The sequence below is a fragment of the Eucalyptus grandis genome, chromosome 2, assembly GCF_016545825.1.
Source record: "Eucalyptus grandis isolate ANBG69807.140 chromosome 2, ASM1654582v1, whole genome shotgun sequence".
Taxonomy (NCBI): domain Eukaryota; kingdom Viridiplantae; phylum Streptophyta; class Magnoliopsida; order Myrtales; family Myrtaceae; genus Eucalyptus; species Eucalyptus grandis.
In genome coordinates, this window is record NC_052613.1 from 50,255,324 (window position 1) to 50,270,965 (window position 15,642).

Genomic DNA, 15,642 nt, shown 5'->3' on the forward strand with positions numbered 1-15,642 from the left:
TCTATGAATCAACCTAGATTTTTACGTCAAGAATTATACAATTGATTTTTGTTTGACCCAAATGAACGATTATCTGATACACAGAGAATTAGGGGTCTCAATGGATTAGTTCTAATTATAATTTGAGTCAAACACAATTATTCCCGAATCGAAATTTCATTTATCATCCAAAATCGTCAAATGGAGAACTTCATTATGTCCCTAACAAGGAAGATGCTTTGAGGGGGTCTAGATATATTGTTCGAGGACAAACGAAAAATCATGCCTGATTAAGCTCTATGTAGGTACTCATACATTGCATATTTGATTGGGTCTTTCAACATTGTGAGGTTTACATAGTCATAATTGAATGCGTGATATGCACGTCTAAAGGTTAGTTGCCACTTACATATAGGCAAATTTGGGCCTTATCCTAACCTCATCTTGGTACTAATAGAGGAAACAAATTTTTCTTTAAAAAAAAGGGAAAGAAAAAGAAAGAAATACTTAAGAGACTTAAATGTTGCTATGGATGTGATGGAGAGAAGGTGGTGAAATTGTGATGGCATTAAGTTTTGGTTTTCCCCATTTTCTACGCTCAACTTCATCATTCATTCTCTCAAATCAAACAAAAATATTTAAGTTCACATTCTTCTGGTCTCGCATATAAGCCATGGTACGATCGCATTCCCCACAAGCCAACACATCGAACGTGACTAGTGTTATTATCAGTAGTGGGATGGTTGAATCTTTACCGACTATAGGTACCCCCATCCACAAAAGGGCAATAAATTAAAAAACCCTAAGCCCTAGTTCTTTTTATGTTGCCTTCATGTGTATCTCGCTTCGCATTTAAACTCCTTCATATCACCTCCATCCCTCTCTCTCTCTCTCTCTCTCTAAAGCGCCCGTCTTCACATCAACCCCCCAATTCGAAAGTTTTCTGAAGGCCTCTCTCGGCAGCAAAGTGCAGCCACCAATCATGAAGAGACCTTCATCTTCATCTTCTTCGTTAACCCCCTGCAACTCTGCAACTTCAACCAAGTTCTTGATCTTGACCCTGCTTCTCTGCCTCCACCCCGTAATGTCCACGTCGGCGGTGACTTCGGCGATGATCTCCCGCTCTTCCAGTTCATTTGGAAAATCTTGGAGGAGCCACGACAGCCACCACCACCACCACCACCACCTCCTCCATCATTCTTGCGATCCCTCGTCCGGCGAAAATCCGCCGCATTACACTTCTTCTCTGTGCTTCCATCTCGAACAAATCCGCCGCCGCCGCCAGCCCCCGCCGCCGCCCCCTCCGGACGAGATCGACCCCAGATATGGCGTCAACAAGAGGCTCGTCCCCTCCGGGCCTAACCCCCTTCACAACTGAAAGTACACTCAAGAAGATTTTTCTTGCATTTTCCAGTCCTTTTTTTTGGGTAGTTTGAACTTCTTTGATATAAGTATGGTAAGAGGAAATGCGCTCTTTGCAGCAACAGACCTTCTTTTTCCCCTTAGGTGTCAGCGAGGGAGGAATTAAGGAAGGCTCGACGGGGTACGTGCAAATTTATTGCTGACGAGGAAAGAAGATCGGAGAGGGGCACACATGCACGGCTAATGCTAAAAGTCTACAAACCGTCATTTTCAATCGTTCGAGGTTTTTTATGTATTTATTTTCTTCCCTCTATGCTCGTGTAGCATGTAGTAGAGCCCATTTCCACGCTTGTCTTTGTCTTGGCTAATTCCATGAAAGCTAGAGAGAGAGAGAGAGAGAGAGAGTTTCATGGAAGGAGAGGATGGAGCAGAAACAAGCATGGAAATGGTCGACGAAACCCTAGCAAATATAGATCGTGTATTTACTGTGTTGCTGGTTCTTGTCTGGGTTTTTCTGGGGAGAGAGACAGAGAGGTTTGGCGTTGGCGTTGGTGGGTTCAAGAGATGCCCATGACTTCAATTAATTTCAAGGCTGCTACGGCTAACCGCTAAGGAGCTGTCATGTCACTTTTTAGTTGGATGTTGTGTTATGGTCAAAGATTCAAAGGTGCATGCCAAAAGAGGAGAGAGAGAGAGGTGTTAGGTTTTTTCATCTTCTCGCAATTACTGCACTCGATATATGTACAGCTCTTGCTTTACAGTTGCTCTTTAAGCCGCGCGCAGTTTATCCCTTTTTTTCTCAATTTCTTTCCCGATCAAGTGTCCCGTGGGTGACGGTATCCGGAGGCGCACTTCGGGTTGATTTACCTTCACGAGATCGCAATATCACCTACGGTGCCATCTGAATCACGGTTCCCAGACGTTATTATTCACCTTTAGTAGGGGGGCCTCGTGTTGTGATCTCAAGGATAAATCGGGGTTCGACACGGTGTCCCTAAATCGAGATGGGTTCAATTTCCATAGGCCAATTCTCCAATATGACATCTCTTTCCGGTGAAGCTCTTCGGGTACATAGGCAACGGCGGGAGAGTGTCCTTTAGGCCTTGTTCACTCTACTAATTCGAGAAAGCAAAAAACCCGTGAACGACCACGCTAAATAATGCGCCTGCGCGGGCTCCATTCTCTCTCGGCAATGATATGCAGCGGGGAAAGCAACAAACGGTAGTGTGCGGGCGAATAGACTTAAGATACTATTTGAATTTCAAAAAATCATAGAGAAAATATATGTGAATTTGCGTATTGATATAAAGGAAAAGTCAACAGGTGTATGTCGCAAAATCTAAATTAAGCAAAAAGTAAGGACTGAGTATATTCGTCATGTTAATTACCTGTCATGCTATCAAGATGAAATTCTATTTTACTAGAGATAAATACTGAGGATGCAAGCTCCTTCCTCCTTGTGGGGGGGCCTTTTCTGACAAAATTAGTAAACGCAACAAAAAGCATGTGGAACCCAATATTAATGACTCAAGTGTCTGCGGCAGGATAATTCAGAGTAAATTTAATATGCCAACGAAAAAAATCGAATTGATGACCCCACAAATAAGCAACTTTAAAACTTGAAAAATTTAATAAATGTTGAGCTAACCGTACCGTGAAAACATTAATAAGAAACGGTGGCTTACGTACAAATCGCTTAAAACGATTTCCTTGGAAAGATTAGAATTGGAAATGGGTTGGGTTTGCTTGTACGCTAGTAAATTACGCCGAGCGGGATTTAAATTTCCATGATTAACAAAAGAAAAAGAGCCTAATCAAATTTCGATAATATATTGTATTATTATATCGATATTGGATACTCATGTCATTTCATGTTGTGATCAAACTATTTCAATTCGATGGCAAACAATTTTTTTTACCAAAAATTTATCAAAGATCGTCAATTCGTGTCAATTTCTAGCTGACTACATTGTATTATGGCGTGTTAGCTTTAGGTTCATGTGTCTTAGTAAACTCATATCATATTCAAAATCATGTTTTTCTTTTGTTATATTAGTAATTGGGATCTCACGTGCAAAACGATTTATATTCATTTTTACTTTTTACATCACATAGTATTTTGATTTTCCTTTTCAATTAATTATTAAAATCCAAAAAAATATAGGTAAGTAAATTTTGAGCATACGAGATTTTGTGAGTTCACAACTACAGGTGGCAAAAATTGGTCTAAAACCCATATATTAACTTATATTTGGCAAAATGAGTTGCCTTAAGTTATAAAAGAAGGCTTAAGCAGGTCCTAAATAGGTCATCTAACAACTTAATGGGTCTTAAATGAGTTGATAACTAGCCCACTTCTAATTAATATGAAAAATATAAAAACAAACTCATTTATAACACATATTAGGTGAAGTTGGACTTAAGAAATGTGAGGCCAATTTTTATATATTTTAATTTTTGTTATTTCTTTTCCTTTTTTTCTTCTAAGTCCAACTAGCTGAACCTTGCCGACCATGGAGCCATGGAGCCAAGTCCAATGACCCTCATTGACAAGGGACAAGGGTCGTGGCTCTCGTCCAATGTAAGCAAGAGTTGCAACCCTCACCCAACAACCAAGGAGGTCTGTTATGGTCGGCAATGGTTAGCCTCTTATGACCGGCAAGTGTTAGCCGATTACCTTCGCTGAACTTAGAAGAAAAAAAAGGAAAAAATAAAAGAAAATAGAAATATAAAAAATTAATTTTTTTATAAAAATTCTAAAAACCGTCTACTAGAATTCTAGAGTGAAATTTTATGGACAAATGAGTGGTTTAACATATAAATATTCTAACACGAGCATTGACTAGCTATGGAATACTTACTATTATTAGGGCAAAAGCTACAAAAAGAACTCTAGAATATGCCCATTGGCCTCAAGATTTTTTTTTTTTTGTAATATTAAAAATCTCAATTGTACTCATTGGACAATTTATTCAAAACTTATATTTATGGGACACATTTACCTCAATTTTTTTTTTGTGCTACAAAAAAAATCTCATACTTGTATCCATATGACACGTTTATTATAAGCTCTTTTTTTTTTTTTTTTTTTTGCTGGAGGAACCGCTTTGGTCAACAACCACCACGTAAACCCCCAGGTGACGCTAGCAGATGACCCACCACCCCGACGCCACACGTAAATCACCTAGTAACCCGCTAGCCTCCCTCAGAGGATTGAAGCCTACCTAGCGAAGTCACCACAGCCGGTGGGACACAAAAAATCACAAATTTAGATTTGCACCACACATTTATCATCTGTCAACCCTTGCCACTGCTACAGTGCTTATCATCCCGTTGTCACCATCCTTATTGTCGCCAAACCAAGGAAGAAAAACAAGGAGGAAGTTTAAAAAAAGAGAGTAAAAAGATAACAAGAAACCAAAACATACACTAAGTTTATATATTTTTGCCATGTCATCACCATTTACTTTCCATCATCGATGTAGGCAAACACATAAGATTTTTAACGGCATCTACTAATGGAATTTTAATGATGGGTAAATATGCCAAACGGACATAAGATTTGAGGTTTTTTGTGTCACTAAAAAAAGAGAGTGAATATGTTATACGAGTACAAGTTTAGGATTAATGATTTAACAACAAAAATTAGGCAATTGTGTGAATGTGGGATAGTTTAGGGTTTTGTGGTTTTATTATTATTATTATTATTATTATTATTATTATTATTATTATTATTATTATTATTATTATTAATCTCAGGAAAAATAAATACAAATTTAAAGAGCAGGCAAGCCATACCACCAAAGGCAAAGCAATAGCAATAAATGGACCTTAGTGTGTGCTCATAACTAAAGATGGATTCGGTGCAACGGCTGATTTTGGTTTAAAGAAATATCTTATATGCTCTTTGAGCAGGTGACTCATAATATTGTTTTGATGATTCCTCTTGTTATCAATAACTCATTTTGTGTTGAAGTTCTCTTGGATTTGTCTTGATTAGCAGTTAGATTGCAATATTTTTTGTTTGTATTTCCATGGAAATGAATTACTTTGACAGAAAAAAAAAATCATAAAACTTGTCAAATTTGTACAATTAAGTTATTCTATTAACTCTAATAACAAAAATGTTAGCGTAACTTTTTTAAGTATTTTCTCTATTCGACGTGGTGATGCCTTAGCTAAAATATGAAATTTAAAGTTAAAATGACTAGTTTTGACCAAAATATTATTTTTAATAAGTATTTATTTAAATTTAATGAAAAACCAAGCTAAATTTTTATTTACAAAAAAAGAAGGAAGAAGAAGGAAAATAGCAAGGGCTAATCCACCCCACTATTGCGAAAAAGGCCGACAATGGTTGGGGATGGCGGCCAATGGTCGGCGATGGTTGTAGCCCTCCCCAAATTCGAGTGAAGGTCACCGACCCTCACCTAGATCTGGCCGAGGGCCACTATTGGTGCAACCTTGCTCATGTCTAGGGGAGGAATTTGGGAGAGCTTATCGGTTCTTGTTTGCAATCAATGAAGGTTGCTGGCTACTAGGGGCCCAATGATCGTCGCTTATTGTTGATCGGCCATCCACAACAATTGCTGCTTCAGGCGATGGTGGAGCGGTGATCACGATGGCCAGGCGCCCTTGCCAGTTTGCCTTTCCCCCTATGTTCCCATTTTTTTTAAATTTTTTGATGTAACTTATTTTTTTCATTTAATTTAAATATTCTACTTATTAAAAATTAGATTTTGGCTAAAATAATGCATTTTAACCTTAAATTTCATGTTTTAGCCGCATGATTGTCACATAGGAGAAAGAAAATATTTTTTCAAAAAATTACATTGGAATGTTATGTCAATCAAGTTGGACCGAGTTATCGAAAATGTTGATTATACCAATTTGATAAGTTTTATGATTTAATTACACTTTTTATAACTTTTAGATTTCAATTATATTTTTATGAAAAATTTTAAGATTTTTAATACACTTATCCCTCATTATTGTTAGAGAAAATTTCAAATATTAGCTTGAAGTGTCATTATTTTCTCAAATAATGGCCCGAAATGAATATTATTTCAAATAAAGGCTTGAAGTAACCAAATCGTCTTAAATAATGGTCTGAAGTTGAACTTATTTTAAATAAGGGCCTAAATAGCCATATTAGTTTAAAAAATAGTCTAATCTCTTAGATCGAAGGGCATTTTTGTCTTTTAACTCAATTTTTTTCCTATTTATTTCTTTTTTCCTTCTTCCTTGTCCCCTTCCCTCCATGACCATGGTGCAAGTTATTGGACTCAGGCAAGGAGAGCCCCCATCGGTGTCGAGCAAGGGCTGCCATTGTTGAATCTAGCAAGGGTCGCCTGACACCAATGAGGCCGGCCCTCACTTGAGGTGGGCGACCTTTGTTCACCGTCAATGGCGATAGTTAAGGGAGGGAAGAGGAAAATAGGAAAAAAGAAAGAAAAAAATCAAAAATTACAAAAATATAGTTACAAATTTTAATGACCAAAATATCATTCTTTAATGGTCGGAATAGTCACCGACCAGCTAAAGACCTTCATTCAAGACAATATAGCCACTTCAAATCTTATTTGAAATGATTTGATCACTTTTAACTCTAATTTGAAATAAGATTCATTTCGAGATTTTAGTTGAGAAAATAAGAGCATTTGAAATGTGGACGACAAATGAATAAAAATATAAAGAGCAGGCGAGCATTTCCGCGTCTAGACGCGTAGTAAAGCCAATTTCTCAATTTTCCTTTTTAACGCCCATCATTATTTTCTCCAATAATTTCACATAAAAATAAGAGAAATCGAAACCCAGCTCGTCGGTGATGATCCTCGACCCCCGTCGCATTTCAGATCTGCCAATCCCCACTGCGGACTGAAATAATTTCACATCCCCACTTCCGCCAACACGAAGAAGAAGAAGAAGAAGAAGAAGAAGAAGATCGATCTCCCTCTCGGCGTCGATCCCTCGCCTCCGCAGATCTGAGCGCGCCCCCGTCTCATGGCGCGCTTCCCGCTCGCGATCCTCGCGATCCTCGTCTCGCCGTTGCTGTTCTCCGCCGTAGCCTTCTCCAAAACCCTCAAGCGCGACGGTAAAAGCCCGATCGCCGGTGGTTGATTCCCGCGCGATCTCTCGCTTCAGATTTTCCGCTTTTGTCCTCCTCTGTTATCCCCTCGCCGGCGCTTGGATTTGGCCGGTCTTTCGTTCGTTCCTCTCTAGTTGAAGTTAGCTAAAATTGGGATGTTTTGGGAGTAGAGCCGAGGGTCATTCCTCCTGCTTGATTGATTGCCTGTTGTGTTTTCTTTGCGGACTTCTCAAATACTGCGAATGCTTTTTTTTTTTAAGAAAAAAAAAATTAACGCGGTGCTTCGCTTGAAATGTGGTTGCAGTGAAGGCATTGAACGAGATTAAGGCGTCGCTCGGGTGGAGGGTAGTGTACTCGTGGGTCGGGGATGATCCGTGCGGCGACGGCGATCTTCCACCTTGGTCTGGCGTGACGTGCTCCTCCCAGGGAGACTATAGGGTCGTGACCGAATTGTAAGCTTACGATTGTTCTCCATTTGGGATTTCCTGTGAATTGGCCGTTAGTGGGTTCTGTTGATGTCATTTTTGTGGTTCGAAGTATATGCTTCGCCATTTGCGTGATCAGATAGATTGGTTTGATTCATGTCTATATGTTGGACTCGACTGGTTTTTTCCTACAGGGAGGTCTATGCAGTCTCGATAGTAGGGCCTTTTCCAACAGCTGTTACTAATTTGCTGGATCTGACTAGCCTGTAAGTTCCTGTGTGTCATTGCTGCTTCTTTCGGTCATGAGTTTAGTTCACTAAACGTGTAACGTGTGAATTTGTACCATGATCCAAGATACTAAAGTGCTGAAATTATGATGACTTTGGTTTCCTATTAAAATTGCACCAGTGCATACATTTGTTGTTCCACAGTTCCACTTATAAATTACTATATCTTAAACAACATATGAGGAGACTAGAGTCTTTTCTGAAAAAAACAGTGTTAAGTCCTTGACTTTTCTGTGTCCTAATTGCACAGCATAATTAGGTTATCTATTATCATATTATCAACTGATATGTCTGTCTCCACCGGCAGGGATCTCCATAACAACAAATTGACTGGACCTATTCCTCCTCAGATTGGACGGTTAAAGCGTCTCAAAATACTGTAAGATTGTTGGCTTATGGATGAATAATTCCTCATTTTTGCTTTGCTTCAATGCTGCAGCAAATTTTGTAATGTTGTTTGGCTCGATATAGTAGAACATCATGTCCAGTGAGCATCAGTGGACTACCTGTTGAGGTTTTAAGGCCTTATGACTGCCATATGATAATTTTCACAGGAAACTGCCTTCCTTGGGTTTTTTTAATGCACTGGTCACTGTATATTGTATCCATGCCTTTAAGTGATTTCACTGAATCTCTGTTATGTTGCCAGCAACTTGCGATGGAATAAGCTGCAAGATGTGATTCCTCCAGAGATTGGTGAATTGAAGAGTCTGACGCATTTGTAAGTTATTTCTCCTCTGTGACTATGAGTAAAATGATTATGTTGTACCCTGCAAGGTGATAGTGGATTGTTTTAACAAGGGCACTTCACTTTGTGCTACTTCTTACCTTCCTATGTGCCTGACAAGCCAAAGTTTCTGCAGATATCTTAGCTTCAATAACTTTAAGGGGGAAATTCCTGCGGAGCTTGCTAATCTTCCTGAACTTCGATATCTCTATCTGCAAGAGAACCGTTTGGCGGGACGAATTCCGCCAGGATTATGCAACTTGCCAAATCTGCGTCACCTGTAAATTTTTCTTTTCATTAGAAAATCTTTTAATAGAGCACTAATTTTATTCTTACTTGTTATTAATCCCATTGCTAAATTTTGCTTCCATAGGGATGTTGGTAACAATCATTTGGTAGGTACTTTGAGGGAACTGACACGAAATGAAGGCTGCTTTCCAGCTTTGAGGAACTTGTAAGTACAATTGCTGGCAAGTTTGTAGTTATTAACTGTGGAAGCTTGGTATGATTTTGCTTTTAACAAACTCATTCCATGTGAAATTCTGAATATGACAGTTATCTGAATAACAACTATTTTACTGGAGGTATTCCAGCACAACTTGCTAATGTCACCAACTTGGAAATCTTGTAAGTATCATTTGGCGCCTCTCATTGTTGTTGTTTTCTTTTTATATGCGTAAACATCTAAAATACCCATCAGTCCATATCATGCTGTTTTGGATCTACTTTTCTTACCCTAAGTCTGTCATGGCATTGATTGCTCTGTCAATTGCAGGTATTTGTCCTACAACAAAATGTCAGGAATTATACCAACCGAAATTGCTCGTATTCCTAAACTAACATTCTTGTAAGTTGCCTTTTCCGTACTTATAACGCTTTGGATTCCCAGGAGGATTCATTTAAAAAAGGATTATAATCATGACTAGTCAGTTTTGTATGTGGATATGCATTATATTTAGAACACTAGTCATTTCTTTGGCAATATTAGTAGTAGTACTGTAAAGCAATGTCGTTTAGACACATGAATGGTGTATACAATAGCTGTATATGATGTAGGTAATGGAACTTTGTCAGTGAAGAGAAACTGTTTTAGTGTATCAGAGACATGAAAGAACAGAGAGTAAAAGAAAGACTATCAATATTATGTAATATAAATGTCATTTACGCTCAATCCCATTATCATGTTGGATGTCTAATGGTTTGCCTTTTTAATAATATTTCCTGGAATGCTTTTGCTTAATGAATAGTCGAAGTAAAGAGCCAATGAACCTTTCCTCTTGTTGAGGTTGACTTCTCGGTTGTCTTCTATATACACCATTTGACTTGTTTTTGGTATGTAAGGATTTTTGAGCTTTAACTTTGTCATTTTCTTCTAATTATATCCATGTGTGAGCATGATTGCCATCTTATCATGAGCTAACTAAAACAATGACATTTTTTTTTTTTTACTTTAATCTATTTACAACTTTTTCATGTCGAGTTTCTTTGTTGATCTCAGATATTTGGATCACAATCAATTTTCCGGAAGAATTCCTGATGCTTTCTACAAACACCCATTCTTGAAAGAAATGTGAGTCCCTTTTTGCACGTGATCGGAATCTCTCATTTGCTCGATGCCCTCCAACTTTGCGACTCCTGGCACTAATTTTATGATTATCTGCATGTTGTGCAGGTACATCGAAGGGAACTCATTCCGACCAGGTGTAAAGCCAATCGGAGTTCATAGAGTCCTTGAACTTTCTGACTCAGAATTTCTGTTTTAGTTGAAGAGAACGACGAGCTTTTGATTACATAGGATCGTGTCAATAGATGGGGAAAACTAGTATGATTAGTTGATGCAAGCCAAATGGTAATGCTCGGTATGCAATATTTTTGTGCAATAGGGTTATTGATTTTGTTCATATAGCTGAAGCGACGCCAATCATCATCTTCAATTGTCATTATCTTTTGAGGTGGGGAACTTGCGATGTATTTTATCAGTCCAATCCAGTATCATCATTTGAAGTGATCGAGACATTGTACTTAGAGCTACCAGTGAAAGAACTTGTCGATGTTACTACTCCCAAGTGGTTAACTAAGTTTGGGAGAAAATTATAAAAAAAAGGTCTTGAATTTATTGTAATTGTGTTAATTCAGATTTAAATTTATTTTTTTGGCCAATTAAGTCTTAAATTTTATGCAATTGTACCAGTTCAATCTATTTGTTCAAATTTGGTTGGTGGCGTGGCAATCAGTCGGTGCTGGAGACAATTTTTTTAATATTATTTTATATTTTCAAGTTATTTTATAATAAAAAATTATCTCTTTTTCCTTTTTTTCCCCCTCTTCCCTCCTCCCTTTAGCTTCAACAATTGGCCAGAGGCGAAGGCTAGCCAGTCACCGAATTGAGGTGGCCAAGCGAGCTTGCCTCATTATCGCTTGGCGAGGTTAAGTTTACCTAGCCATTGGTAAAGCAAGTCCTCACCAAATTCAATGGGGACTCACCATGCCAAACCTAGCAATGGTGAGGTGCCCTTTCCTAGATCTGGCAAGGGCTTGTCTTGCGATTGCGGGGTGAGCCTATCGATTGGCTAAGGGCCTTTGCCAAATCAATAGGGGCTTGCTTGGGACAACGAGGTGAGCTCACTTGGTCACCTCAATCCAATGATTGGCTAACCCTCCCCTCTAGCCAATCGTCGGACCAAGGCGAGCCCTTGCTAGATTCGGCAAGGACTCACCTTGCCAAACCCAATGACAGCAAGGCGAGCTCACCCAATTGCCTTAGTTCGGCAAGTAGCCAATCCTCCCTTTGGCTGGTCGCAAGAAAAAAAAATACAGAGAAGAAAAAAATGATAAAAAAATTAATAAAATAATTTGGAAAAATAAAATATTACTTAAAAAATTGTTGCCGATGCGGCTCATTAAATTTGACCGAATTGATTGAATTGACAAAATTACAAAATGATTGAGACTCAATTGATAAAAAAAAAAAAAAAATTTATGATTTAGGGATTTTTTTTTGAAAATTTGGTCTCAACTTCTCTTCACTTTTTATTATTATAATTAAGATTCAGGAAATCAGCTTTGTTTAAACTTCCAGTTTACTGCAGCGCGAGCCGATGAGGTGTCGCGCACACCGTATCCTACAAATGCCTGTGACATTTGGGAATCGCTGAAAAATATATTGACATTGAACTGTTAAGAGGGTGGTTGTGTGTCTCTACCCAGCAGATATACTGAAAATGGGCGCATCTCGTGTGGCAAGAAAGCATCGTTTTTGTGATCTCGTAGCACAAAGGTTAGACAAAAGGAATGAACCGGTCACGCCATTTTTTGAGGGTGTGCATTGGGGAAAGTTTAAAAAATTGCAAACAAAGCGAGAAGTACCACTAATTGTCATCTCCAGATCCATAATGGGAGTTTTATTAGAAAAGCACCTACAGATAGGTAAAAGATTCTATGCCCAAGAGCACACATTTATTCCTATATTTTCGCAAATTAGTTTTCCAGATTTTCAACGTGTTTGACTTGTTGAAAAACATCAGTAAATAAAGTTAGAAAAATAAATTTAAAGTAAAACATTTTCCTTAAACGGTGATTTTTCTTGAAATAATCGCACCATTAGTTTTCATCCTATATCACGTCGCTTCGCTACCAGGTTTTGAGCCTTTGCGTGTTTATCTAAGGATGACTGTATTCAATAATTAATTTATTAGTAAAGAGAATCTAACGTCCAAGCTTTCATAGCTCAGTTGGTTAGAGCACCCGTTTAGTAAGCGGGAGGTCTTGAGTTCGACTCTCAATGAAAGCACAATTTCTTTTCTCTTTTTGTTTTTGGGAGAAAAACTGATGCCGGAAAACAGATACACGTTGACATAAATTAAATTAAGAAACAGATACACGTTGACATAAATTGAATTAAGAAAAGGGATAAAGATTGAAATATCTCGAAATACCTTTTTTAGACAAACTAATGTGAAAGAACAATATATTTTTAAAATCACTATAAACAATCTAATGCCTAAAATCTTCTTATCTCTACATATTGACACTTTAATTTAAAAAAAGAATCACAATATGGCACACATATAGAAATTCGTCATCTAATTACCTATTCAATCAAGTTTCAACATATTGAATTTAATTCCTATGACAATTTCTGATGATTGTTTGCTTTCAATCAAGTTTCAACATATTGAATTTAATTCCTTGGAAAGTGAAGAAAGTGCAATAGTATATTAGGTGTTAGAACCAAAAGAATGACAATAAACTTTGGAAACTTGGAATAAGAACACTAGAAATTTGAGGAAGAAATTTTATTGGGAATGCTTATTTGTGTCTTCGTGAACTATGGCTTGTGGCTTGATTTACAACTCACGACTCCATCCCTTTATATAGGAATTGAAGTTTACAAACGCCAATGATTACATCAACCCACAAATTTAATGACTAAAACAAAACAGCCTCATATATGTAATCATAAACACAATCAAAATGCTCAATAAAGTAATAGAAGTTTTCAATAACTTCCATTCTTCAAATCCATGTAGCCTACCATAAAGTTTTTATGGCCCCTTCAATGCTTGCAGGTTTCTCATCCAGCAATCGTCATCTGATAATCAAATTTATTTTATTTAAACAACCTCCCTTAAAATTGATTTTGGAATTCAACAACTCCAAGCATCATCTTCAATTTTTCAAACAAATCTGCCTTCAATGATTTAGTCAAAATATTTGCAATCCGATCTTCCAATTTGTAGAAGTTAAGCTCAATTTTGCCATCTTTGACTTGCTCGCGAATATAATGATACTTGATATCGATGTGTTTGCTCCTGCCATGAAAAACAGGATTCTTGGCCAAAGCCATAGCCAATTTGTTATCACACATTTTTTCGTAGGATCTGCTTGTTCGTGCATCAATTCACATAGCATCCTACGAAGCCATATTGCTTGACATGCCGCCGAAGCTAACGCTATGTATTCTGCTTCAGCGGTCAAGAGTGCAACAACTTCTTGTTTTTTCGAGGACCAAGAAATTACTCCTGATCCGAGGAAAAAAGTATATCCATAAGTACTCTTTCAAGTTTTGGTATCACCTACCCAATCACTGTCTGTGTATCCCATCAAACTGAAATTGTCAGTATGAGAATAAAATCCCATGATCACGAGTTCTACTGACATACCGTATAATTCTTTTTGCTACTTGCAAATGTGATTGGTATGGTTTCTCCATAAATCAGCTAATAATTCCCACACCATAAGTAATATCTGGCCTTGTAGAAGCCAAATATCTTAAACTGCCAACGATACTTTTGAAATAAGTGGGGTCATTGCTTCATCGGTTCCTTCTTTATTCAACTGCAACTGTTCTACTATGGGAGTCAATATTGGTTTGAGCGATTCCATCTTGAATCGCTTTAGAATATCATTAGCATATTTTTGCTGTAAAATAAATATGCCATCATTTGTCTGCTTCACTTCAAGGCCTAGAAAATAGGACATTAATCCTAAATCTGTCGTCTCGAAATGACTAGTCATAGTCTCCTTGAATTCAGCAAACATCTATTCACAACTCCCTATAAATATCAAATCATCAACATAAAGGCACACAACTATTATGTCACCGTTAGTGTTTGACTTGACATACAGTGTAGGCTCATATGGGCATTTTCGAAAACCATGCTCTAACAGGTATGTGTCAATTCTTGTGTATCATGCTCGAGGCACCTGTTTTAGCCCATACAATGCTTTCTTTAGTTTATAAACTTGATTTTCATGCCCTTTCTTCTCATAACCCCATGGTTGCTCCACGTAGACTTCCTCTTCAAGAACACCATTAAGAAACGCTAATTTCACATCCATTTGGTGGATCTTCCAACGATTTTGAGTTGCGAGTGCTAAAATAATCCGAATGGTATCCATTCGAGCCACAGGTGCAAATACTTCAAAATAATCAATACCTGACTTTTGCTTGTAGCCTTTTATGACTAGCCTAGCTTTATATCGGTCCACCTGACTGTCTGGCTTGTATTTCGTCTTGTACACCCACCTGACACCAATGGGCTTCTTATCGGGTGGTAGAGAAGTTAGCTCCCATGTGACATTCTTTTCAATGGAGCCGATTTCTTTATCCATTGCTTGGATCCACTTCTCATCTATTGATGCATCATCATAGGATATGGGGTCACATTCTACAAATAAATGAAAAATTATCATAGTTTCATCAGTGATTCCTTCATTATCACTATCATCATCTCTTGTGATTACATGATCCTTGAATCTTGATGGCGTCACCCGCAATCGTTGTGAACGACGTATCAGTGGTTCTGAAACTGTTCTTGGTGAAGAAATTGAACTACTAGGATGGATCTTTAGTTGAAGATTTTTTTGTCTCTCTCGCCAATGATTCATCTTCAATGGCGATGCTTTTTTGGTCAATCTTCTGGTTCTAGTCCCGGGCTTCGTCTTCAAGAAACTGGACATCCCTGCTAATGATAACTTTCTCAGTGACTGGATGATATAGCTTATAACCCTTAGTCATATCCCTATAGCCGATGAAGATGCACTTTTGGCTTTTGTCATCTAATTTTTTCCTCTATTCGTCTAGTATATGGGGATATGCTACACACCAAAATACTCATAGGAACGAAACATCTGGCTTGTTGCTGCTCCAAGCCTCTTCCGGTGTTCTTCCCAGAACACTCCTTGTTGGACACTTGTTTAGCATAAATACAGTACATGCAACAGCTTCTGCCCAAAACTTCTTGGGCAAATTTTTAGCCTTTAGCATACTTC

At 37.9% G+C, this 15,642-nt stretch overlaps 2 protein-coding genes and 1 non-coding gene across 3 annotated transcripts; all 3 read left to right on the forward strand.

The window, feature by feature from the left end:
- Positions 1 to 961: 961 nt before the first annotated feature.
- On the forward strand, positions 962 to 1,357 carry LOC120290776 (CLAVATA3/ESR (CLE)-related protein 9-like). The gene has a single exon (XM_039307188.1). It carries the CDS (start codon positions 962 to 964, stop codon positions 1,355 to 1,357), a length of 396 nt encoding a protein of 131 aa, XP_039163122.1.
- A 5,735-nt stretch (positions 1,358 to 7,092) lies between these two features.
- Positions 7,093 to 10,999, forward strand: LOC120289247 (probable leucine-rich repeat receptor-like protein kinase At1g35710). The gene is made up of 11 exons (XM_039304026.1): positions 7,093 to 7,435; positions 7,734 to 7,881; positions 8,049 to 8,120; positions 8,449 to 8,520; positions 8,791 to 8,862; positions 9,005 to 9,148; positions 9,242 to 9,322; positions 9,424 to 9,495; positions 9,644 to 9,715; positions 10,367 to 10,438; positions 10,541 to 10,999. Exons 1-11 carry the CDS (start codon positions 7,345 to 7,347, stop codon positions 10,629 to 10,631), a joined length of 987 nt encoding a protein of 328 aa, XP_039159960.1. The 5' UTR covers positions 7,093 to 7,344; the 3' UTR covers positions 10,632 to 10,999.
- A 1,585-nt stretch (positions 11,000 to 12,584) lies between these two features.
- On the forward strand, positions 12,585 to 12,658 carry TRNAT-AGU. Its single transcript has one exon. It is a non-coding gene; the product is annotated as a tRNA-Thr (tRNA).
- Positions 12,659 to 15,642: the final 2,984 nt, after the last annotated feature.